The sequence below is a fragment of the Triturus cristatus genome, chromosome 2_2 (assembly GCF_964204655.1).
Source record: "Triturus cristatus chromosome 2_2, aTriCri1.1, whole genome shotgun sequence".
Classification (NCBI taxonomy): domain Eukaryota; kingdom Metazoa; phylum Chordata; class Amphibia; order Caudata; family Salamandridae; genus Triturus; species Triturus cristatus.
The window spans coordinates 203,382,467-203,409,472 of NC_140582.1; the positions used below are offsets into that span (position 1 = coordinate 203,382,467).

Sequence of the window (27,006 nt, forward strand, 5' to 3'; positions counted from 1 at the left end):
GGGGAGAAAGCAAAAGACATACAATTGATGGAAGGAATGCAGAACAAATCAAAACATTCACCCTCAGTCAAGAGATCTGGGTTAAATCCATCTTTCTTTTGCTCACCATGCCACCCCAGTTTAGACCTGGCCATATGCAAATCAGTCTTGACCCTGTGCCTCATGGGAACAGTCCAGCCCGAACTGCCAAGCCAGGCCCTCCCTGGAACGGAAACAAGCATCCTAAGACCGGTTTCGGGGTTTCACCCCTCATCAGCCAGGATATCTTGAATCCAGTGGCACAGTGAGTCGGAGACCCACATGTGGGCATTCCCAGTGCACTTAGGGCGAGAAAGCAAAAGACACACACATGATGGACAATATGCAGAACAAATCAAAACATTCACCCCCAGTCAAGCGATCTTGGTTAAATCCATCATTCTTTTGCTCACCATGCCACCCCAGTTTAAACCTGGCCATATGCAAATCAGTCTTGACCAGGTGCCTCACAGGAACAGTCCCGCCCGAGCTTCCAAGCCAGGTCCTCCCTGGACCGGAAACCAGCATCCTAGGACTAGTTTCGGGGTGTCACCCCTCATCAGCCAGGATAGCTTGAACCAAGTGGCACAGTGAGCCCGGGACCCACGTCTGGGCATACCTGGCGCAACCAGTACCTGGGGATGCTGTGGGGAAAGTTTTACAAAACATATAGGAGGCGTGGTAACACCATCATATGAAACAAGGCAATCCTCCCTATGATGTTAAGGGAGAAGAGAAGACCACTGCTCCAGTTCTTTGCCTTTGCCAGCTACCAGGGACAGCAGGTTCAAGGACCAGGCAAGATTGGGAAGGAGCGAGATGTAAACGCCAAGGTACAGGAAGCTTAACTGACAAAGTGGTACAAGGGCCCACCAGTCGTGATCTTTCAGTGAGCCCATCAGTGGGAATAACAAAGCCATAGAGTGGTTAACCAGTAATCCAAATGCCTGGCCATAAAGGTTCAGTATGTGCAGCATTCTAGTGCCTGTTGCCACTGGGTCATTCAAGAAGAGCAGCACATCATCGGTACAAAGCACGATACGGTTCTCTTCAACTCCCACTGGAACCTCCGTAGCTGTGCATCGCAGCGGACCCACATTGCCAGAGGCTAAATTGCGAGGTCAAAGAGAAGGGTGGACAGGGAACAGCTCTGCTTGGTATCCCTCTGAATCGTGAACACCTGCGAAAGGACACGATCTCCCGAATCCTGGCTGGGGGACCAGAATATAGCATACGGACATAGAATATAAAGTGGTGCCCAATGCCCATTCAAGCCACAACATCCCAAAGAAAATCCCAGTCAAGGGAGTCGAAAGTTTCTTGGAGGAGAAGAGAATTGGATCCTGGCAGCAAATGGCGGTATGTCACCTCAGTCTGCAGTCTGTACGCTGAGGATATAGTGGCGTGAGCTGATATTGATTGGGGTGGATGAGCGTGGTGAAGACCCGGAAGAGGCTGTTGGTCAGCACTTTGACATATATTTTAAGCTCAGAGTTGATAAGTGAAATCAGGCAATAGGACACACAATTCACTGGAGACCGCACCGCATTATGAAGGACCATTAAGTTTGCCTCATTTAACTCTGCCGAGAAATGACCCTTGGTTAGCACATCGTTGCAGAGTGCCAACAAGTGGGGTGATAATGCTGGCTGAAGTTTATTGTAGCACTCGAGCTGGAAGCCATCGGGTCTCGGTGTCTTGCCGGAATTCATGTCAGAAAGGGTTGCAGCAACCTCTTCAAGGGTAATCGGTTCATCCAGGTTAGAGGCATCTGCCACCGTATGAGAATGCAGTGGAAAATCTGCAATCAGAGGGGGAAGAGTACTCTTGGATGGTGAGCATATAATGCACAGTAGAAGTAAGAAAATGCTACGGCGATATTGCTGGTCTCAGTTACCAATCCACGCTCAAGAACCTGGATACTAGAAACCACCTTGTCCGCTAGGCCCCAGCCAGGACAGAACTTTGCCTGCCTTAACGCCCTAACCGTGGACCCTGCTCTGGGAAGCCTTCCAACACTGTCTGGCCTCATCCAGGTAGAGCTGCAGCAACAAGAGCCTATCCAGTGCGAGCGGACTGTGCCTCCGCCTGCACTATGCAGGCTTCCAGTTCTTCAACTGCAATAACCTCTGCCTGTCCTGGTGTGGAAAGTGTGTACAGGCGACCCTCTCATGAACGCATTATCGGTGGCCCAAAGTGTGACCAGTGAGTCTACTGAACCCATGTTTAGCTCCTAGAAAGCGCCTAGTTCCTGCGACAGGTATTCCACTGCAGCATTGTCCATAAGGCACCACACATTAAAGCACCAGATTGGATGTTTACCTTGCGCCTCATGGCCCAGGTAGGCGATAACTGGAGCATGGTCAGAAATACCCTGGGAAGGATCTCTGATCCCTTAGTAAGGAACAAATTGGTATTGGGCATGAAACATAGTTGATGCAGAAACTGGTCTTATGATCTGCTGAGGTATGAATGTAAGCTTGTGTGCGGTGTTCAAGTTGTGCCAGACATTGCAAAGGTCAAGGCAAAAAGTCCAGTGTGTGAGGATTAAAGCCGTGAACTGTCGACAATGGAGGACATCTTCATATTAAAATCCCCGCCCACAATGGCGACTCCTCAGGGAAGGCACACCAATACCTGAGTCACTGTGTCTAACACAGGGCAGGGAAACTGGGGGGGAATATAAACGCACAACAAATTGTGGGCCTTACCATTAATTAACCCCTCAATAGTGACATACCTGACCAAGGGTCTGAAGAGCTTCGGGTGATCACCATAGGGGGACGTTTGTGAATCAGGATAGCTATGCCGCTTGAGACTTTGATAATAGACCTTGCATACCCATAACGGGCCAGGAGGGGGCATTGTGTACCAAGCAGGTGTGTTTCTTGTAGGAGCACATTAGGGGCATGACGTTTAGCAAAACTCAAAACTGAACTCCGTTTAATGGGATCATTAAGACCGTTGACATTCTATGTCATTAATTTAAGAGCCATGGAATCTCGAGTGGGGCACAAGGGTCTGGGTAAAACCCAGGCGTACATCCAGTGGAGAAAAAGGACCAAGGGATCTCAGCCTGCCTGGAACAAAACAAACACATGTTCTGACAGTCTCAAACACCCCGAACAAATCAATCGATCAGGATTTTTATGGTACTGCTAATCACCCGCAAGGGTATTCAGGTCCTGGAGGTTCTGATGCTCAGGTGGAATCAGTCGAAAAGCCACGTTTTGAGTTCCTTTCTGAATTCCTGCAGGGAGGGTAAGGTGTGGAGGTGGAGGTTGTTCTAGACCCAGTGCAGCCAGGTAGGAGAAGCATTGTCAGCCACTCTTGCTTCGGAGGATGCGGGAGGTCTGGGCGAGTGAGAGGGAGGCAGAGCACAGCTGTCTGGAGGATAGGTGAAGCTCAGGCGGTGGTTGATGTATGTTGGTCCCTGATTGTGCCGTGCTTTGTAGGTGTGGGTTAGCAGCTTGAATTGACAGCTCTTGTTCACGAGGAGCCAGAGAAGTTTACGGAGGTGAGGGGTGATATAGGTCCAGCTGGGAGGATGAGTCTGGCTGCTGAGTTCTGTATGGTCTGTAGTCTTTTCAGTGGGTGTATGGTGATTCCTGTGTAGAGTGTGCTGCCGTAGTCCAGGAAGCTGGTGACAAGGGCTTGGGCCTGGTGCTGACTGGGAGTCATTTAAAGATTTTCCGAAGCATGCGAATTGTGAAGAAGCAGGCTGAGGATACTGCATTGACCTGGATTTTCATGGTGAGTTTGCTGTCCAGAATGATGCTGAGCTCCTGGCGTGGTCAGTTGCAGTGGGTGAGGGCCCCAGTTTTGCAGGTCAGCAGGAGTCATTCAATGCAGGGTTTGTAAATGACTTCGGTCATGCACAGGGTGAAGTTGGTCCTGTGGTAGACAGGTTTGCGGATAGAGACAGAATAAGCTGGGTGTCGTCTGCATCTGATAGGATGTTGAGTCCGTGTCGATGTTGGCCAAGGAGGTCAAGTACGTGTTGAATAGGGTAGGGCTGAGGGAGAACCCTTGGGGGACGTCGTAGATGATGTTCTTGGGAGCTGAGGTGAAAGGCGGACTCTCGGCTTCTTCTTATGATGCAATCCATTTGAGGGTGTTCTCTTGGATCCCAATATGATGGAGCCTTTTGATCAGGGTGTAGTGGGACATGGTGTGGAAAGCTGCCGGGACGTTGAGGAGGATCAGAGCAGCCATTTTTCCTTGGTGTAGGAGAGTTCTGATGTTGGTGGCTGTAATCAGTGCGGTTTGCATGCTGTAGTTGGAGTGGACACCTGATTGGGATGGGTCGAGAAGGTCGTTGTTCTCCAGGTAGTCGGTGAGTAGACGTTGAATGGCCTTTTAGAGGACCTTGGTGGGAAAAGAGAACAGGGAGATGGACCTGTAGTTCTTGGGCTCTTTGGGGTCCGTGGACATTTTCTTTTTGGTAAGGGGTTGACTTCAGCATGACAAACCTCCCCCCTCCCCAGTTGCTGTTAAATAGAAAACATAATCCAAATTCCAATGTAGCTTTCAACCCTTTACTGCCATTCACAAGCAGAACCGACTGTGAATTCAAATACCTGCCAGAAAAATGGGAATTTTTTAAAACTAGTAATAATGCAGTTATTTAAGCTAGATTATTTCAGCATTTAAATAAATCACATATGCATGAACATATTTCAATAAACAAAAATAAATTCAGTGATTGCCTTAGTGCAAATAAATTTGCATTTATCAGGAAAAATTATACTGTTTTGAAATGACTACTACATGGTTAAATGTATTGTAGAGTTTCGAACGTCAAACTGTGTTAGGGAATGCCATTTCATGAAAAGAAACATTATCTGTAATTTTTCATCTTTGACCTTTTGACTGCAACTGGATTTCACTTTTTGAATAGCCACCTTGTTAATGGGAGCTGAGTAAAATAATGCTTAAAAATAGGTGGCATCTCTTACCCCTGTGACAAGAATTGAACCAATTTATTTGGAAACTGCCTCTAGCTAATCAATTTATTTGTAAATTTCCGGCGATTATGATCAATAGCTATACCAAAGCAGACAATGGGAAAGAGGGGCAGGGGGAAATTGGATCCAACTCGTAACTTGGGCTGCATGCGATATATCTTATCACATTCACCTGTGTGATGCCGGTAGATGCCACTGTTTTTAATATGTAGCAAATCAAATCATCAGCGGGAATAATAGGCGAGAGGCACTTTAGAATTGATTAAATTCAGTTTGCTGGTCTGCCACACCATAGATTAGCCCTTAGTGAACGTACGGCATGCATTTTGAACACCGTTTGACATCAAGGCTCAAATGTCCATCAGCAGGTACAGACAAGGGTCAATGGAAAATGGATTTCGCTACTCAATTTAACATGCCTACATCCACGAGGTAAGCTATAACATTTAAACAGTGCTTTAAAAGGGATGGCCACTGGATTAATGTTCATGCCCACGGTTATCACAAAGTAGTGGTGACAGCATGTCGTCTTCTGTAAATTAGTTACATGACCAGAAGTTTTTTCTCTATGATAGTGAAAGTCTATTTCATCCATTCTTGTGGCTGGATGGTGGAGATCCAAACACTGAAGCACTACCTTTAGAAATCCGATGGACTTTGTTAGCAAAGGGCTGCAGTTTAATTCTTACCTGCACTGTAATTTTATAGATGGTTAGAGGGAATGCAGTTTCTGTTGTCGAAGGTGAGGGAGTTTCTAGGCGGGACCTGCCCTTTTGTCTATCACTGATTACTGCTTCAGAAAGGCTGATGATAGTCAGATGCAGAGAGCTCATATTCCTTTGGGACCTTCTTTTGGAGACTTTTGCTTGGAGACAGCCACATTACTACCTACTGTGAGAGCTATCACCCTGTGCAAAGGCTGTGTCTGAGGATTATGCAGAAAAGGAAATTTAAGAGAGACCCATCACAAACCGGTTCTGAAGCATTAAACGTCAATCCATATTCCCTTTTCTAGAAAATATGATTACAATTGGGATACACACCACTCCATTTTGATGCAGTTACACATTTTTCATAACCATGCAAAGGAGTGCTCCACAAAGTAGTCAAAGGGCTAAAGTGTGTCTTGGACTAATTTCTGCATAAAAGCCATTCTCGCAAAGGTGAGGAACATCACCTGAGGTCTGCACTTTCTGCTGGAGGAGGAGCTTAGGCTCTACCTAGTGGCTATAAGGCAACCACACCTGCTGAGAGAGAGTGCCTAGCCCTGAAGTAGGTGAGACTGTCCATGAAGAGAAGCCCAGAGTGTTCCTGGTGTGAGGTACACTCATAGAAAGAAAATTGTCCTACAGGTGAAAACTAGAAGTAACTTGTTTCATGAGAGGCCCCCCATTCTTTATGAGTGGTTCTCATATAAACTGCACCAATACTTTGTAAGTAGGAGCAACACTGTGCCATATGACAGCCTGATATGTTGCTGCTACCAATGCTAAAGCGGATTTTGACAAGCATAGAAGCCCGCAAATGCAGAAGACGTATTATTGCTGATAAATGTGTTTGGAAGCCACAAATGCCTTGCGGAGGTATCTGTCTGCATTCGGCCCGGAGGGGCCGCAACTGCTGAAGATATTTCGCTGCGTAGGACTGACTCACTGAGTATTCCAAGCAATTCCTGTCCTGAAGGGAGGTTCCGACAGTGAGAAGCTGCCGCTGTGAAGAGCGGTAATGTGGGTTGAGTGTGCCACACCACTAGATCTGCAACAACCTTCCAACAGCTAAAACAAGGAATCTGATATGAGAATATATGACTTTTGTCCACATCATCCGGGGAGACAATAGACATTAGAGAAATCTTAGGAAGAGGAGATGGCACCAAGAGGGACTGCAGCACTTCACTGAATATTGCAGCAGAGGTTACAACGCTGCAATTCCAGTAGAACAGTATTTTATTTTGCTGTGAAATTAAAGTAATTTTTTTAATTAAAAAAAAAAAAGCACTGGACTGGACAATACATTGTTAGTCGGTTGTTGAGTTCTCAGATCTTGTTCCTCATACTACCTTTCTGAGAAGCCTTTAACTCCTCACCATCATTATCATGACAGTCAATTTTGGAAAGGGTTGTACTTGGGCCAATTATCAGAGCCACAGTAGGATTTACCCAAGGATATGGGAAGCAAATTACCTCACCACTACAGTTGCAACCAAGTAGCTTCTGTCTGCCCTGTGCCCCCCCCCCCAAGCAAGATCCAACAGACTCTAAAAGGGGTGTGATCTTAGACGCATATCTAAGAAACCACCACAGGAAACTTATTGTTATGAAAGGCATGACCTAACACATGTGAAATAGAATCCTGTGCTTGATAAATTTGAATACAAATAGAATCCTGTGCTTGATAAATTTGAATATAAATTAAAGGTATAAGGGAAATTTATCAGTAAGTTAGCCTTGGCTTTTTGCTGTCACTACCCTTATTCAGTCAAGGGTACAAAGGAGGCAAGTTGATAAAACAACTGAAATAAATTAGTATCTTAGGCCCTGGGACACCAATGGTAACAAGAGTCACACAGTGGACTTCAGGTGGTGATCAGCTGCAGATTTGGCTTGCGACAGGCAATCCAATACATTTTGTTTTCTTTAAATGGTAATGGGCAGAAATAGGCTGCTCTTTAGGGTCCTGCACCAATAAGCATTTTCTGCTCTTGCTCACTTACAATACTGTAAATAGCTAAGAAAAAAGGTTATGGTGTGGCATCCTCTGCTGAGATGCAATAAGAGTACTACAACACTGTTAGGAATGTGATGACGACTTCAGAATGTTTTGGGGCATCTTTCAAAGTAAGGGAGAGAGGCTGTGCAAACAAGAGCCAGTGACTTAGGAATTAGTTATGGATAAACGCAGATGTTAAAGCTCACTTATTGCACTGTTGGATTTATTTTACCTATTAACATGGAGATACCATCAGCAGGCAATGTTCTGCCTTCTTTTGGCCCTTCTGATGTGCTTCAGAGTCAATGATGCCTCCTGGTATTTAAACTTCTTCCCTGCTAGTAGCTCTTACTGTGGTATTTGCCTGTTTCACTGATCTTGTTGACACTGGGTCGATCTTGAAGACTCCTGTTCTGCTGCTGGAGACCTGGCACATTTGTTCAAGTACAGCATCTGGTATTGGACTTGGGGACTGGTTCATTCTCAACTCCACTTCCTGTTTCCCCTGTTACTTGGTGCTAGGAGAATGTTTGACAGATACCAAATATTTGGTGATGGTTTGTGTGAATCATGAGCCCCCACTAGATGTGCTGCATAGATTCCAGGCCTCTGGGTGTTATTTTACCTCAGTTCCATGAGGCTAGGTGTTCTTTTACCTCTGGTGCAGGCATCAAACTGTTGCCCATCACTCTGTCACATTGTGGTGCTTCTCATTCCTCTCACTCTGGGAAAGGGTACTGCTTAGATTTTCATTTGACATTCAGGGTAGTGAGGGAGAGCAGGAGACTATGCAGTAGAAACAGGTACAGCAAAGATGAAAACCCCACTGAGTGGACAGTGAGTCAGAGAACAATGCCAAGTTCAAAGGAAGTGGGGCCACAGGCAGGGACTTGCCTTTTTAGTGGGAGCTGTGGCAGGTGGGCAAATTACCCTCAAGTGGATAGTGGCAAAATGATCACCAGAGGTAGGCCAGACCACTAAGTTGTCTCCCCAGAATCACTGTGAGAGCAGGACCTGTAATACAACCTTAAGAAAGAAAAGCTCCCCTGACCTATGCAGGACCCTGAAGACATCTAGACTCTCGCTGGATGAAGATTAGACAAGGTCAAGCAGGAAGTCTGTATGAAGACTAGGCACATACTGGTGCCTACAGGCCAATCACTGCCATTGAAAATCCTAGAGTACCACTGATCTGAATTCAAGGGTGCAGAGAGAGAGGGGAACTGATTTCAGCACACTGGTTTACATCTTATTTGACTGTGTGACATAATTACTGTGAAAAGAGACAGAAGTGAGACAGAGCCAAGGTGCTACTTGCTGATGCCGAAGATCTGTTTCAGCTATCTAGATCTGTTCTAGTGGTTGGGTGTATTCGTGAGGTGAAAAACCTGTAGCTAGAATTATTGATCACAATGGCACTTTATACCACTCAAACAACAGGAATGGTTGAGACACATGATAAAATGCTGAGAGAAAAAATACATTGGACAAGATCAAATGGGAAATTTTGGAGCAAAGAACTGTTGACTAAAATAAAAAATGTATTGGCCACCCCCAAATACAACAACCAGGGTTGTTTAGAGTTAGGATACCAATCTCAGTCATGAGTTCAGCTTGGGTGATTGAAAAGAGGTCAAGAGAAGGCAAAGTAATCTCCAAAAGAAAAGATTGGAGAAATACAGAGAGCAAGAGAACATAAAAACTCAGAAGGAATGGTTTAATCAAAAGTGGCAAACGTTACCAAGATAGAACTGGGAGACTGTAGATAAAAAGAAACCCAAAAAGTCGGAATTGTCGGTCTCATGACAGTTATTAAATGATTTACTAACTCTGTAAAGACTAAAGAGTTGAGGATTTAAACAGAGTAATTAAAATGAGACAAAGTAGTGAAGGAAAGTGAAGATAAAAAGAAAAGTAGGTCTTGTGAAAGACTTGTGGGAGGTCACAAGCAAAAGGGACAAGAATAGGAGTGAAGAGAAAGAAAAGGAAAAAAAAAAGAAAGGAACCATGTGTATTAAGTCATCTTGAAATTCCTCAGAAGTATTAAACATACACATACATATAAATAAGTGTTAAATAAAGATTTCTATTTATTCTCTCTGTAGTTATAATGTAAACTTGTAACTCTAAGTGTCCTGGTAATAGCATTTATCGTTAAAAATAATTGTGAAGGGGCAAGGTGTGTTGTAGCCCGTGCTGGGAAGTAACAAGGCGACTGGAACACTTTGTCAGGAATGTATCAGTAAAGTGATGATCTCTGTATAATGTATTGGGGCTTCTTTCTTGTACTGGGGAGAGTCAGGGAATGTGCAACCAAGACACCTGGAAGGCCAGAATACCATTCGGCTGTGGGAATAACGGCTGTGGCTGAGGCATTAATGGTAATAAACTTAAGTTGTTGAAAACTCTATTTTTGCACTAAGACATTTGTCATAGCTTTTCACATTAGTAGTTGTCAAATAGTTACACAAATTCTTGTAAGATTCACCTTGTACTTCATTTCCGCCCTATTTCCACTGCACCTGGGGGTCAGGGCAGGGGTGCCAATTCCCCTTACTACTCGCACTAGCGATCAAACCTCAGGTGGGATGGCTGAGAATAGACGCCTTGTTCAAAGGCTTAGAATGGGCAACAGGGATCTAAGAAAATATTGAATTATATGCGGACGAGGTCCAAAATTTTCTGTACGACACCCCCGGGGTCAGGGCCCGAGCCCTTCAGAATCTGTGGATTTTTGGGGCTTTATCTGGGCTAGGTATCGACAAACCCAAATCAGTCATCTACCCGATGCGATGTCCTCCATTGGTGCTGCACTGGATGGACGGTATCCAGGTCCTCACATCAGGGCTTCCAGTACCTGACGTTCTATGTGACAGAGGAAAGTGTGAGAGCCTGGGTGTGCAACATCTTGACACACCTGGAGTAAGTGACTCGAGATGAACGGTTCTGGACAACCTTACCATTATTGATCCTAGGGCGCTCGGTAATATGTAAAATGGTTATTCTGCCTCACGTGCTATTTCAACTGCAGAGGTACTCCTTTCCACTCCCACACACCCTGTTTAGGAGACTGAAGGCCTTGCTGAGAGACTTTCTGTGGCAGCACTATACCACTTAGGTAGCTCTTTCCAAAAGCTAAAAAACCCAAATACAATGGAGGCATCACAACCCCCAAAATACTCTGGTACTACTGGGCATCTCATCTCATTATTATCAATGAATGGTGGTTTGATACTGTGGTTGACCCCGCCTTTGCCACCAAAAAATGGGCAATGCAAGAGACCCCTCTTTTGCATCTGTTATACGGGGGGACACCTAAGGGCGACCTCTCGATCCTAACTCATGTGACTTTCCAGGTATGAAGGGAGACCCATAGAGCTCTTGGATGGGCAAAAGGTCTAACACACGAGACTCCACTGTGGTATAAAGCCTGGCTGCCGCAGGTCATGGCTTTAGAAAGCTTTAAACCATGGGATGTAATAGGCATCTCAAGGTTAGGAGATGTCCTATTGAGTCTAACAGTGAAATCCTTCCAAGAACTGCAGGCGAATTATAATTGAACCCACTCACAATTTTTCCAATACTTACAATTGCATCATGCCCTCATCCCATACATTAAGGGGCTCATGGACCTATCAGCCCATAGCTCACTTGAGGATAAGATACTCCTAGGTGAGGTGACCAGACACAAAATTTAACAAGTATATCGATCACCACTGGTACTCAATACACTTGATTCCTTTGGGTGCCTCCGAGAGGTGTGGATGGGAGATCTGACGAAACTGACCGATAATGACTGTAGTTATGCCTGTGCCTCACCCGGCATAGCAGCGATTGCTTTGAGATTCTGTCTAATACAATGGAAATTCCTTTGTAGGATACACCACAAGCAGGAACTGTTGTGGAGAGGGGGCGCTGTTGCCTCGCCGATCTGTCTGGGATGCACTGTTGAACTGGGCGATTTCCAACTCACAATCTAGTCATGCATGCATCTTACCCCATTCCAGGAGGGGGTGTTGGCATGCCAGAAATAGGTGCTAGTATGGATGCTACCCCAAGACCACAAATGTGCCCTTCTCAATGTTACAGAGGAGACGTATGCAGACACCGCACAGTTTTGCTGTGGCTGGAATAGGTGGTGGCTAAATGGGACATCACTAGGGTCTGAAAAGATAGAGATCCCCCATTCTTAGAGGTGGAAATCCAAGCTGGACCACTGCACGAGCCTGGAAATCCCTATTGACAAGGTGAGAGGCTACCCGCTAAAGCATTATAAGTGAGGCTTTCAGTTTTCTGTTTTTGCTGATTTTTACAGATAAATACAGACAGAAAACAATCTATTTCCTTTATGTATTTATTTTTAAATATGGAAAAATACATAAAATTTATACAGTCTGCAATGTCACCTGGGGTTGGAGGCAGGAAGAAGGTATGATCAGTGTGGTATGCCACTGTTTATCCTGTACTCTTTAACGAAGGGCTTCGTTGGTCTGGCACATGTTGGTTGATACGGTTATTTGTGCATATGTCTGGTGTATTGTTTTTCAACAAAAATCAATTAAATGTGTTGAAACAAAATATTCAGCTTGTGCAACATTCTTTATCAACCTAATATGTGATCCTTGGGGGAAAACACATAAATTAGTTTGTTTGTGATAGAAAAAAGTGTTTTATTCAAAATGGGACATATTCGCAAACTGTATTTTGCAGTATGTTTAGTAGAACAGTACTACAAAATACTATTCACAAACCTATGAGTGTAAGAATTCTCTGTAGGGAGATCCTCACACATGTATGTTTATGACTTCGAAGTAAGTGTGGGAGGAATTAGGGAGAATGGCTGGAAGAAAGGAGCACATTTGCTACGAAATCGGAGGGTTTAGGGAGAAGTACGAGGGGCTTAGATAGGGTTAAGGGATAGACTTGCACCCACACACAAAAAAGTAAGCCCATTATTATTTACAAACTGCAGTTCTCATGTTACTGCAGCTAAAAATGGACACGACCCAAAACAGTAGTAAATTACTCCAGCTCAGAGGTGAAGTAAGTTCAGCACCACACATGGCCAACCACTGGTACTGCAACACCATCCCATAGAAAATCATTGATGTAGGACTTTTTTAGTTTTCCCTATACTTTAGCATAGGGAGACTCTAGAGATGGTAAAGTATATGGAAATGTAAAAATATTTATTAAACTTGGAGAAAGTAGCAAAAATATTGTTAAAGTAAATATTTATGTACATAAAATGTACATATTATTATAAAGGTAAAGGAAAAGAAAAAAACTGCAGCGCTATTAAACTCTAATTAATTAAAATATATTAAATTAAAAAAGTTTTTCTAAAGTTAAATTGAAAATTAAATTTCTTTCCTAAAGTAAAGAAAGATATTTATTTGATTATGACTTAATAATTATTAAAAGTAATATATTATTTTTGGATTTTTTCCTTAACAGTAAATTATACGTGTATCTATTTTTAACGACTTTAAATATTTTGATTTAATGTAAAAAAAAAAATGTAAGTTGCTATCACCAATATTGTCTAAGGGAGGGTTTTGCAGTACCAGTGGTTGGCCATTCGTGGTGTGAATTAACTTCAATTCTGAGTCAGACTAATTTACTACTTTTCTGGGTCTCTTTTTGGCTATAGTGACTTTAAAAACACAGTTTGCGAATAGGAATGGGCTTACCCTTTTGTGGGTGGGTGCATGTCCCTCCTGAAACCTCATCCTACCAACACCATAACCCTACCTTACTTCTCTGTGAACTCCAATGACTGTCTAGTAAAAACGTCCTGTTTTTCAACTACTGCAGCTGGTACCTCCCACATTAACTACTCAGTAGTAAACTTACCTTTGTAAGAATCTTCCAATAAAAAAAGATAAGACTAGGTGGAGAGTTACACTCGTGGGTTTGCGAATAGCATTGTAGTACTTTAGTAGTTCTATTGTTAGTACTGCTAAACATACTATAAGTTTGTGAATAAGCCTCTTAGTCTTCAATAATTATACTTTCAATAATGTACATTGATTATTTTTCCCTCCTGTGAGTTTTATTCGTAAATCCCTATTGCTTCCAAAAACAGAGTCTCTAGTAGCAGTTTAAAATATTACTAAATAATGCTATTTTATTAGGAAAGTCTTTGTTCCTTCTAATTTCTGTTTGCGGACCACAAAGCAATGGGGGATATCGGTTATAGTCAATGTTCTATATTTGCCCTGTGCCTCATGTGTTCAAGTGTGGCAAGACATGCTTATACCTAGACTGGGGCAGTCAGTTTATATGGTAAGACTCGCTAGGCAGACTTGATGAACTATAACTCGCCCCTCTACCATGCACAGTGTTTTTATAACTGATGTCATTTGAGATGTCATGAGTGCTTAGTGAAAGGTATGAATTAACATTCTATCAGTGATTAATATGAAATCCTAGAGGTGAATGGAGAAGGCATGAGTTACAGTTCATTTAGTCTGCCTAGCAAGTTCACAACACAATGTACGGAGGGGCACAAGTAATATTAAGTTTTGGGTGGTGTGCAAATTATAACTGTAATGTATACCTATGACTTTCGAATTTCCAATGTGTGTGTAGTTTAAGTTGTTTTGTATACAAATAAATAATTACATTTTCCTAACTATAGCCAATCCCCAACCTTTGTTTTGTTCATTAAATTTCTATTTTTTTTGTTTGGAAAAATTGTTTTCCAGTCATATAATGTTGTTTATTTTGGTATTAATTATTTTAGAGGTATACATTTATTTACATCTGAATAGTACTGGGTACTTCCATGAGAATTTCTTGGTGAGTGGCATAGAGTGGAGTGGCGTAAAGTAACGTACAGTGGGGTGGAGTATAGTGATTTGGAGTGGGGTACAGTAGAGTGGCACAGAGTGCTGCGTCTTTGAATATAGTGGGGCAGAGTAGAGCACAGTGGCGTAGAGTGCAGTCGAGTGGCATCGAGTAGAATGGCGTAGAGTGGTGCAAAGTAGAGTACTGTGGCCTAGAGTGTAATGAGAAGAGTGATGAATACTGCATTAGATTGCTGTAGAGTGCAGTGGCATTGTGCAAAGCAGGGTACAGTGCAGTGGCACAGAGTACAGTGGCATAGAGTATAGTAGCCTAGAGTAGAGCAGTGGAAAGTTGAGTGGTGTAGAGTGCAATGGCGTGGAATGGTGCAGAGTAGAGCTGCACAGGATGCAGTAGCATAGAGCGCAGTGGCGTAGAGTGGTGCAGAGTAGAATAGTGGCATACAGTGCAGTAGCGTAGAATTGAGTGGGTGGGAGGAGAGTTGTGCAGAATGCAGTAACATACAGTATAATGGCTCAGAGTGAAATGGTGTATAGTGGTGTGTTGCACAGTAGAGTAGCATACAGTACAGTAGCATAAAGTCGAGTGGTCAAACTACAGTAGAGTGGCGCACAGTGCAAAGGCGTAGAGTGGTGTGGAGTGTCGTAGAATGGAGTAGAGTGGCATAGTGTAGAGTGATATAGAGTGGAGTGACAAAGAGAAGAGTGGCATACAATAGAGTGGAGTGTGGTTGATTGATGAAGAGCTGCAGTATGTGGCGTGGCATACCATAGAGTGGCACACCAACAATATACTTTGGTGTTAGACATGTTCTTCACGATAGTAGAATAACGTAACAAAAATAATAGCATAACTATTGTAGAGGGAAATGTTCCACTTACTCCTAGGCCATATCGAGGAATACTGAAGTATTTCAGCCAGTTCAGCCAACCCATAATAGATGGCAAATTAACAAGAAGGCCAGAGAAAAGCTGAGAAGAAAAGAAAAAAAGGTCAACAATTAGATTCCCTTTGATTAATGATCTAAGTCCAGCACCTTAATGGATTGTAATTTGCTTTAATTTAAACATAGCAGAAAATAACCATAAATAAAAACACTTTCCCCAGACCACTAGGGAAATAAACTACAAACAACATGTGCCCCAGACAGCACCCACCAGTCATAGTTCAGTTCGAGAAATGCCTCTTTCATAATCCTCACCGCCTATTTCTTTGCTGTGAGGCTAACTTTTAATTACAGAGTTGTGTTGTGGTTCCATATCCAGATCCCCCTAAGATGACAGTAACAATTAACAATTCCTTTAATGGGGAAGGCACAGAATAAGTTGAAAAAAACCGTCCAAGTTTAGGGACTGGAGAACAACACTTGCTTCCATGTCCTTAATAGAAATGTAATATCTTACAAACTAGATAGGAAATTTTAAATTCTCTGTCAGGACTTGAGTCCTCAATTATGCTGTTTTAATACCCACCAAGGCAATTTCTGAGACAGGTTAAAAATAAAACTTCTTAAATGCAGCTTCTGTTGAAACACTGTCTCTCATGATACCTTCAAATCAGCTTCCTGACAAAACTGATGAACGTCACTTTGATGCCAAAGATTTTGCAGTTGAATCAGATCTAAGAAGAAAAATATTTAGGAAAGTCTCCTGCTTGAACTGATGGACCCATCTTGTTAAAAGTAATTGAAGATGCTGGGAAAAAAGGTTGCCAAACGGAATCTACAGCAGTTTAGTCTTTCTAGGACAAATGGGTCCCATTATCTGCTCTAATATCTTCAGACAATGAACTTCACACAATTAAGAGTGCCATGGGGAAGCTAGATACTCGGTCAGTGGAGCATCCTTCCAGCCAAAATTCAGTGCTTGGAATTTGAATCACTCCTACAGGAAATCAGTCAGAACAAAATGGGTAACTTGGGTGACAACTCCTTCCAAGAAAGACTATGATTACTCACTAGTTCTCGAATACATGATCCACTCTATTCCTATCCTACTGCTGGGTGTATTGACACCCCGGTGGCCAGCCAATCTGAATCTATGCAAAACCTGCCTGCCATACTATGCTCGCTAAATAGATAAACATTGACTGGCACATAGCTGTCCAAGATGGCCTATCTAGAGGAGTTCACAATGCAACAGCCCTTCCTGTTATTTACCAAGAAAAGTTCACTAAAGGCCCTAGAAGCGTTCAAAAGGGATTGACAAATAGCCCATTTGGCATCTAGCTCTAAAATCTATTCATCAACTATATTCTTCTGTCCAGGGAAAAGTGACTGCATCTCAACTCTACGGGTTGCAAGAGGATTTTAGTCGAATTCTATTCTGAAGGCTCAAACTAACTGTAGGACCCACATATCAATCATTATTCCCCCGGCATCTGTGAAAAAACAAAAAACTCTTCCGCCTAGAAAAGTTCAGCTACAAATGTTCCTGTGCTCGGATGGGCTGCTTTGGCAAAACTGACCTGATTCTCAACGGGAAGAAGATATTAAAGCTCCTATTGGCCTACCAACCTCTGCCTCTACTAGGTGCCTTTGCTCTCTGTCGACCTAATATTTGGCTGTCGCTGAAAGAGTCTCTTGACATGTCTTGCCCTTCCAGTAATCTTACAGGACAAGACCGTGTGAATTGTTTACATTACCTTGAGTGCAGTGAATGCGAACTTGCTTCAACCTTTGACAAAAGCATTTTCAAAGTGGCATCCTTGGGCATTAGATCGATCTTCTGGTGAGGCTATTTGAGACCTACTCACATCTGAACGAAGCCTCTTTTTTATTAAAATGGTGGCGTTACGTTCCCCAGCAAGACCTAAGGCACATTATGACCAGCTCAGGAGTATCTCTGAATAATTTTGTAAATTGGCTTCCTTTTGTAACTTGACAATTTCCAAACTTTTTGGGAGCAGCCCATACAAGTCCAACAATCTGACCTGGCATGCTCACCAAGAACTGCTAATCTTTTTAACTGAACATTTTGGAAATGTGCCCATGTATGTGAACATTTAGATGGCAACTCCAGGATGAGTGAAACCTTGCTTCCATTAAGGATCTAGGATATGCTGCCCTTAAAGGTTCCATGACCTCTCTAGAGACTTGTGGAGATGTCAGTACAGCACACAGGAAACCAACTTGGGTAAAGGTGACCACTGTGAGAAGGTGGCCTGATATATGCTATATATGCCCACTAGTTCTAGTGGGCACCTTGTATCAGTCCAAACAACCCCTTATGGTGATATGTTAAAGACAACCTTATGTGAAAGCTATCCTAGTGGTAGCTATGTAGAGCAGCCTTCAGGCTAAGTCTTGAAGGAATGTAAAGCAGCTTGTTTTACCAGTCTATAATCTCTTGAATGATCAAATGAAAAGACAACCACACCAGGTATATATTAAAAATATATGTATTTAAGATAACACACCCCTCTAGTCTCTTTATGAGACTAGAGTTCAAAGTACTTTAGTTACAAGTGTTTAAAAGCATCAGTAAAAGCACAAATACACGTTTGGGCCCTAGGGGCGTACCAAACCATATACTAAAAAAGTGGTATAAGAACCACAACTGTAATAGGCTCTAGGCCTATTGCCTCTAGAATCGCTGGGACCCCAAGGAACCACCCAAGGCGGTGACACAGGGGACCCACGGGAGCCGTCGCAGTGTGAAAACACAACCGCGGGTTCCTATTATCTTCTATGGGGAATGTCGCGGTTGTAATTTTAAAGATTAGGGACACTTCTAAACGAGTCAGGACCAAACCCTTTTGGACTTAGACAGTTCTAGGGTTAGCACCCACGAGAGCACCGGAGTACTCGAGTTACCTCACCCAGGGAAGCCGGGTGCATAGGTGGCTTTTGGTTTCGGGTCGCGTCGTCGATTCCAATGGAAGCCTGCAAAGAACTGCTGCTGCCGTGAAGAGGAGAAGTGTCCAGAGAGATCCAAGCCTGGATCTAGGATGTAAGGAACCTGAAAGCAGAGGGGACAGAGTCTGGGTCACTTGCCAGTGACCTAGGGCAGGATGGACCAATGCCCACAGATGTCGGGTGCTTCAGGTGAGTTGATGGGTGTCTTGACTTTTCAGCCACGAGGTCCAGGAGGCGTCGACAAAGTCCATGAGCTGGATTTGAGCTGTCCCACAAAGTCTGTCGATTGCTGCGGTGTCGGCGACCAGGAAGGACCTAACAAGCCTTGGCAACGGCAAGTCACAGGGAATCAGAGAAAGGACTGCGGTGTAGACCAGCAAGGTCTGATGGACTCATCCAGCAAAGGAAAGTAAGAGCAGGTCTGGAGCAACCAGAAAAGCCCAAGCAGAAGTGGAGTTGCCTTCGTGGGGACCTGCTAGCCAACGGGCTAGTGATCGCAAAGGAGCCTCAAGCAGTCACACTTGAAGCTAGCCCACGGGTCACTCGTGGAGTGGAGGCCAACAATCTTTGATGCAAGAGGTGCTCAAGGCTGGGGCTACTTGGAGCCCAAAGCACAACTTCGAGGATGACCAGGAAGGTAGTGTTGCTGCAAAAGTTTGCGGTGTCCAGGGGTCATGGTTCCACATTACCCACGATAGCCCCGGGCCTCAGCTTTGCTGTGGACTCAGGGTAGCCTCGGTGAAGTCTGGAAATCCACCTCTGGGGATGCAGAGACTTCGGCGTCTGGCAGAAGCTTCAGTATTGCAGACCAGTCAGTTGCTTCTTTGGTGCCTGCCAAGCAGGGGAGTCACTCCTTGACCCCAAGGGAGATTTCTACCGTCTTCTTGTCGTGATAGAAAGTCGAAGGTCCAGGATATATGTTGCAGAGGTTCGTCCAGGGTAATCTAAAGTCCTAGGGACTGGATTCCTATACTTATACTAAGTTTAGGGGATGGACTAACTCTAAGGCCCCACCTATGGGTGGACCTGGGGTGGGGGTGGTTACACCCCTTCCCCTTTGTCCAGTTTCACGCCAGAGCAGGTGCTGAGTGCCCCTGCAACCGGTTTGAACTGGGCTATGCACGGGGACACCTTGTGTGCCCCAGGCAGTGTCTCAAAAGCATTCTCTGAATGCACCCACCCTGCCCCAATACACAACTGCCTGTCTGGGGAGGTGGTTACACCTCCCTGTGACAGGAAACCTATTGTCCAGGCCTCCCCTGCTGGAGTTTCCCCCAGCAGCAGGAGGCCAGACCCGTGTCTGTGGCAGTGGCATCCATTTTGTGATGCCAGGGCTTTGGAAAGTTTTAACCGGGTTTAGCCAGTATGAACATGTCTCTCCCTCTAGAAGGGTGGAATGCTACCCCCGCCACCAGGACTGGCGGGGGGGCAGTATTCCACAGTGTTTGACACCCAACACAACATGTTTTGATGCAGCCATGCCAAAGTTAGCCTTTACCGCGAGGTTATAATGCACTTAAGAATATATGGTATGGCTGTATTACAGAACAGCCATAAGGAAGTATTTCCGAATGCTGCAGAGGGGCTCAGCTCATGCTTGGGCACCCTCTCACATAAAACCAAGAACTCTGCCTTCAGGATTGTCAAGACCTGCCATAGGAGTGGCTTATAGGTTTATATGTGTCTGTATAAGGTAGCGATATAGGTAGCCTATACCACAGTAAGGGGTGCAAGCACACCCTTACCCAGGCTGCAGTAGCAGACCTGTGGTGTCATTTTGAAGTGCTTCCCAGGGGTGGCAGAATACATGCCGCAGCCCCTGGTAGGCCTCTGAGGTACCTATGCCCTAGGTACAGAGTATACCATATACTAGGGGCTTATAAGGCACTCCAGAATACAATTAGATATGTACCTAATGTACATGGAAACCATTTTAGAGAGGAAGCATCTAGGCTGTGGTCCTGATTAGCAGGGTCGAAAAACAGTGAAACACCAGCAAAAAAGTGGGGGTATCCATGTGAAGCAGATCCTACTCTCCTACAACCACTCTGTGGATCGTGGAGGCCATCTGTGTCAAATAAGTCTTCCAGTTCCTGCGGTCTCCTCTCTTCCAGCAAAATGAATGAGGTGTCAAACTACTGTGGCTTTTTCTCACATCTCCACTTTCTCCTAGCTCCACCAAACAGATGTCAGCATTGGGCCCTTTTTAATCCCCTCTGTCAAGGCTCAGGTTGAATCTTCATCTGTGTTGTCCTCTTTTCTTTCGGGCTTGGAGTCAAGTTGTTAATTTAGGACGAGAATCAGGAAGACCCTCGGCCTGGTCATGGAGGCCACCTAGCAGAAGGTCTGATGCACTCCGTTAGGTTTGAAATGGATTTGAATCAAATCAATAGATTTCCCTCTCTTTATTGGAGCTTTGTCCTGGAGGGGCCCAAAGGGTGCTTTTGCACCTGAATAATCATTCGGAGTAAGCATTTGGGCGGGCTAGGGAAAAACAAATCAGAAAGTTGTTTCCCAAAGTGTTTTAGAGCTGCACAAACAGCCTTTCTCATCAACCTTAGCAATGAAAGGTTGACGTCTTTTAACAGACCAGCATCCAAACACTGGCCTTCCTCCTCCTATGTATTCACCATTGAGCCAAGAGGCAATACTGCTGGAGGGCATCACGGCTCGCACCTTGCCCATCGCAGGGTGAATGGCTGTTTGCACAGCCCTCATGTCTATCTGATAAGCATAGCAAGCAGAAGAAAAGAAAGCGAAGGGCTCAGCATCAGAACAGCAGGCTGTGAGATAAAGCAGGAATATGTCTCTGTACATCTCTCCCGCCTGCACTACCTCTGAAACACAAAGAGCTTTGAATTTCCACAGGTGTCGGGATATCTGGAAACAACTCCATTCTCAATAATAGAGGCAAAGGAACGAATACACAAGGCGGGCCAGGTGGTGGTTTCATTCAGACACTGAGTCCTGGAGATCATTCTCCTTCACTTGAGAGGTGAGGGAATGGCCATTTAAGGACAGAAGGAGGGATGCAACAGCGAACCATGTGACACCAAACTCTCTGTGGAGCAGACGCACTGCCCTAACTGTGACTGTGGTGGCATGAGGGGCGGGCGTTCTTTTTGCAGTCGTCATTTAGCTGTTCGCACATCTAAAATGCCTGCCTCAGAACGAGGCACAAGAGGTTACAAATTATCTATCCAGATATGAACATCCTTCTCTCTCAGCCCTGTGTTTCTTGGGACCTAAGGGATCACACCAGCCCAGCTGCCGATGCTGCAAGAGAAATGTGGATAAAAACAAACTGGTTAAACTCAGGGAGTCCTCTAGAGATGAACAACAGGGTCATTTGAGGCCGGCAGGGAGCGCTGGCCTATCCACCTAATTCAGATTTCCCACCTGCTTGGCAGGGATCTCTGTACTGTGAATGCGGCCACCACACGGCACTGAAGGTTTGACAAGCAGGCACAATGTTGACAACATCCACTATGCAAATTAGATCCAATGCACATACATTTCTCACCCTGTATGTCAGAGCCATTCTCCATTTTGCCTGCCCATAACTGCCATGCCTTACATGTCTTGTGGTGGACGGACCCCCAGCTCTGCTGACAGTGGGACCCCACTTCTAACTGTGGCGAGAGAAGCACAGGTGTGGTGGGACAGCAGGTAAAATAATTCCCAAAGTTTGACCATCATGGTAATGTAGCCCCAAACAGGTCTTCCACACAAACACATACAAAGGAGCATACATTTATTTGTGTATAGCTACTTGGGAGGACACAGACTTTTATTTGTGCCTTAGGTAGAATCTGCTGGCAGTGCACAAATGGAACAAACCATTTTATACCCATTTTTGCACTACCAGTGATTTAGATGTGAGAGCAAGTGCTCAATACACTTTACTTCTATCTCATAACATTTAATATTAGCCACACTTTTAGATGCATTATAGAGGTTGTAAGTAGCAGTCTGAAAAATCAACAGGGGAAATAATATATATAAGATCTGAAGAAGGTATATCTGATCAGAACTCACAAGCATTAAGACGAAGCAGACGGTGATGAGAAGGTTAGCCACTGAGACCACGTCCTGTCCTGCAGAAATCGCAAGCCCCATGGAAGTGGCTGTGTAGGAGACCATTATAACTGTGAACATTGTGGTAAAGAAGGCTCCAGCAGTTTTCCTTAACCCTATGAAAGAATAGATGTTAATGGCACAGGTATAATCTTCTAATAGAGGTGCCTGCCTAAAATACTCATATGATAAAAATTAAATTGGCTAGTTTTACAGAAAACAATATTTGCCAGGTGACTCATTCCTTAGCTAGACTATCATTTGAAACAGTTGACAATATGTTTGTATTCTTATTTCAGTGATATAACAACGTTTCTACCAGTTGTTCTAATAGTAGTGCCTGCCCTCGAGGTGGAAATATTAATTACCTGTTAGAAAAGATGCCCTGTGGATGAATTTCCTTTACTCTTTTTTGCATCTTGGGTGACAAAGAGGAGCTATCTAAGGGTTTTGGGGTGAAGCGAGGCAATTATTCACCGGCACCGATGCCCCTCTGGGAGCAATACCAATGACATTTATCGCCAAGTTCCTGAACTACACAGAACGACACAACATATTGCAAGTGCTGGGATTTAAAGGGAAATCTTGTTCTGCTCCCAGAACATAGTGTTTTTCCCGGACTAAACAAAGCAAGTCCGGCAGCAATGAAAACCCTTCCAAGGTGTCAAGCAGAAACAAAGGGACAGGTGTACTAATGCATTTTCTTATCACATGTCGCATACACTGCGATTCAGTAAAACATGCTACGGAATATCTAAATGGGTTAAGAAAATCATAAGGAATTGCTATTTGGAAGGGGAGCGTTTTGGGCGTCCCTTTCAAATAGTGATTCCTTGTGGTATTTGTTGGACCTGGCCCTCTTTGCAGGGTCCCCCTCAAACATTTTGCTTTTTCCCTCCACTTTTTGCTGAATTTGTTTTTGTTAGCCCTAGGACTCTGTGCACTTTACTAATGCTAACCAGTGCTAAACTACTTGTGCTCTCGCTTCATAAAATAGGTTTAATTGGCTTATACCTAATTGGCATATTTAATTTACTTATAAGTCCTTTGTAGATTGGTATACCATATACCCAGGGCCTGTAAATTAAATGCTACCAGCAGGCCTGCAGGAGTCATTGTGCTATGCACTTAAGTAGCACCTTACAACATGCCCCAGGACTGCCAGTGCAGCCTGAATGCAGTTTTAAATTGCCATGTCAACTAAGCATCAAAATCCCCTTGCCAAACCTCAATCTCCCCTTTTATTACAAATGAGTCATTCCTAAAGTTGGCCCTAGGTGGTCCATGGGGCATGATGCTATGGAATTAAAAAGTCAGACATAAACGTTCAGATTGAACATGTCCTGGTAGTGAAAAACTCCCAAATTTGTTTTTCACTACTGTTTGGCTTGTAATAATAAATCCTATTTAATGGGAATGTTAGATTTTTTATTACAATTTTGCAAATGGCACTTTTAGAAAGTTGCATTTTCCTGCTCTTAGCCCTTTTGTGTGTAGCCTGTCTTTGTTTCCATGTCTAGTTGCAACTGACAGTTAGACTTTGTTAATTCCTCCCAGACAGTCACACAGTATAGGGATTACTTGTGCCTGAATGGGCCATCTGCTGGCAGGAGGGAGCGTGGAGATGAGCACAGCCTCACTTACAACTGAACATCCTGTGCTCTGTCTGCACAAAAAGGACCCAAGGACCTCAAATTATCACTACAGCCAGCATGGAGCCAGGGCAGGGAAACCAGGAGATTCCATGCACTTCCAAACCACTGTCTAGAAGCTTCTCCCACCTCCCAGAACCAAGGCACCAGGGTGTAAATATAGGGCCTCAGACACCAATTCTTCAGTTCACTACTAGACCTGCGCGAGGACTCTCAGAAGACTGCTTGCTGCTGTTACCTGCTGTGCACTCAGGCAGACTGCTGCTGTACCTGGAAGGACTGCTTTGCTGCCTGGAGACTGCCTTGAACTTTCAAAGGCCAGCCCTGCTGCTGAGCCCTGCATCTTCACCTGCACCCAGGACTACAAGAAGTGACTCTAAGGGCAAGTTTGCTGGGGGGAACAACCTTTACAACGCAATTTTTACAACACACTACCATTACAACGAAACTGTTACAACGCGAGTGCATTGACAACGCAGGACATTACAACGCAAGTCTTTACATCGACTTGCACTAGATGGCGTCTTAACATTAAAAATAGTGTAGTTTACTATCCCAACACCTTCCCTACTGTTACGTGGACTGGAGTTGGAATAGTAAATTACACTTTTTTAATGTTAGCACGCCATCTAGTGCAAGTCGATGTAAAGACTTGCGTTGTAATGTCCTGCGTTGTCAATGCACTCGCGTTGTAAAACTTTCGTTGTAACAGCATGCGTTGTAACAGCATGCGTTGTAACGTCATACATCCGTTTGCTGGCCTCCTGTTCAGAACAATGAGGATATAAAAGGCTCTCACCATCTTGAACCCAAACATGGACCCAGTCTGAGTGAGTGCTGAACCCCCAATAGGTGTCCCACCAGTCCTGGACCCTTGGTTGTGGTGCTAAAGGAGACCACGTCATCAAAAACCAAAACTGAGGACTTTGACAAATTTTGGACCAAAGGTGCTCTGAGAACCAGGAGGAGACTTGGACCAACCTGCTCCCCTACCCGCCCAAAGTGCATCGCCGGTCAGATTGACCTTGCAACTTCTCCTGCTACATTCTTCCCTGCTGCATCAAATCCTTTTTTGCGTTCTTTTGCAAAGGGGTATACGACCTTGAGGAACGGTTTTCAGCAATCGCATTGTGCTTCGTCTGGCTGGAGATTTTTGACTTCCATTTCGGCGACTAAGTTCGAATGTAGAAATCTTCACCGCAGGCTCACATCAAGGCCATCCAATGACAACGCTCCCTCCTCTGACACCTCCAGCAGCCTTGCCCCGCTGAACTATACCTTCTCGTATTTCTCAGAATTTCTTCAGTGTTCAAAGGTAATCGCAGACTGGGCCCCATCCACTTCTTTTATCCAAACCGTGCTCCATTGCGGTCAGGGCCGGACTGGCCGTAGCGGGCACCGAGCGTTTCCATGGTCGGCTGGAAGGGTGGGGGCCGGTTCTGTACCGGTAGGGGCCATTTTTGTTGCAGGGGGCGGTTTTGACCCCTTGTAACAAAAGTGCAGCAGCAGCAGTGTTCGAGCCCTGGCAATTACATACGACCCGTCTGGTTTTCGATCCCAGTCCGACCCTGATTGTGATCGGCCATATAATTTCGACATTGACCCGGTCTCCCAAGACTAGATGTCCGTGATTGGCAATTTGGTCTTTTAGGCACTAGATTTTTCCTAAAAACTTAAAAAACTCATAACTATGGTTCTCCTGATTAGATTTCTGTTGTTTGGGTGTCAAATATGTTTTTTTAAATCCACCCTATTTTTAGGTCTCGCCTGACCCAGCGCATCCGCTGATCTGGTGAGACTTTTTGTGAGGGCTCAAAAAAATGCTACCATGGCCAGCCTACAGCTACAGTGCATGTGCGCGGGCGCGCGCTTAGGAGCCGAGGCTGGCAAACCTCGTCATGCTCATTAAGCGCCCGCGATCACTTTCACTTTCGCCCGCGATCACTTTCGCAGCACCCCTTTGATGTTCTCGTTCAAAGAACATCAAACATCAAAGAACATGTTGTTGTGTTAATGCTTTTCTGCGCTCGTTTGACTTACAATGTGCTTTCTCTTTCTACAAACTCGATGTTTGTGTTCCTTTATTTTGAGATGCTTTTAGTATTACTGTTTTGTGACTTAAAGAACATTAAGGAAATGTTACTGTGAAACTGGACAACGTTCACAGTGTTTATTTCTGATCACAGCGGCTGCTTCATGTCCATTGCACCATTCAGGGAGTCCTTTCCTTAGCGCTTTCATGAGGACATGATGAGGAAGCTGGAAACTTTTGGCACATTTTCTTTAAAAGCACAGCATGTTGGCGACTGGTTAATCGATTACACCTATGTAGCGCTTTAGATCTCAAAGCGCTATGGTGGGTGCAGCAGTTACAACTCATGAAATATGGGGTGCAACTCACAAGGAGGGGGCAGGTTTGAGTGCACATTGGCTGCAATCAAACTCTTAAGATGATGGGCTGTGTGTATCCATTATCAGCACTCAGTCTTCGCTAAGTGATCTTGTTTGTTTTGTTGCTGTGTTAATGCTTTGCTGTGCCTGTTTGACTTACAATGTGCTTTCTCTTTCCACAAACTCTATGTTTGTGTTCCTTTATTTTGAGATGCTTTTAGTATTACTGTCACACACACAACCACACCCACAACCACACGCACAACCACACACACACACAACCACAACCACACACACAACCACCACACACACAACCACACATACAACCACACACACACAACCACCCCCCACACAACCACACCCACAACCACACACAATAACCACACAACCACACACGCAACCACATGCACACAACCACATCCACAACCACACACACAACCACACACATAACCACACCCACAACCACACACACAACCACACACACAACCACACCCACACAACCATATTCACAACCACACCCACATCC

The 27,006-nt window shown here is 44.5% G+C and overlaps 1 protein-coding gene across 2 annotated transcripts in view; it reads right to left on the reverse strand.

Annotated features, from left to right (window-relative positions):
• LOC146862017 (broad substrate specificity ATP-binding cassette transporter ABCG2-like) overlaps positions 1 to 27,006 on the reverse strand; it is a 319,514-nt gene that overhangs the window by 28,970 nt on the left and 263,538 nt on the right. For both annotated transcript variants that reach the window (XM_085641178.1, XM_085641179.1), the window contains exons 13-14: positions 22,399 to 22,553; positions 15,386 to 15,475 (exon numbers count right to left, since the gene is read on the reverse strand). In XM_085641178.1, the coding sequence (XP_085497304.1) occupies positions 15,386 to 15,475; positions 22,399 to 22,553 (245 nt within the window). The remainder of the gene's footprint in view (positions 1 to 15,385; positions 15,476 to 22,398; positions 22,554 to 27,006) is intronic.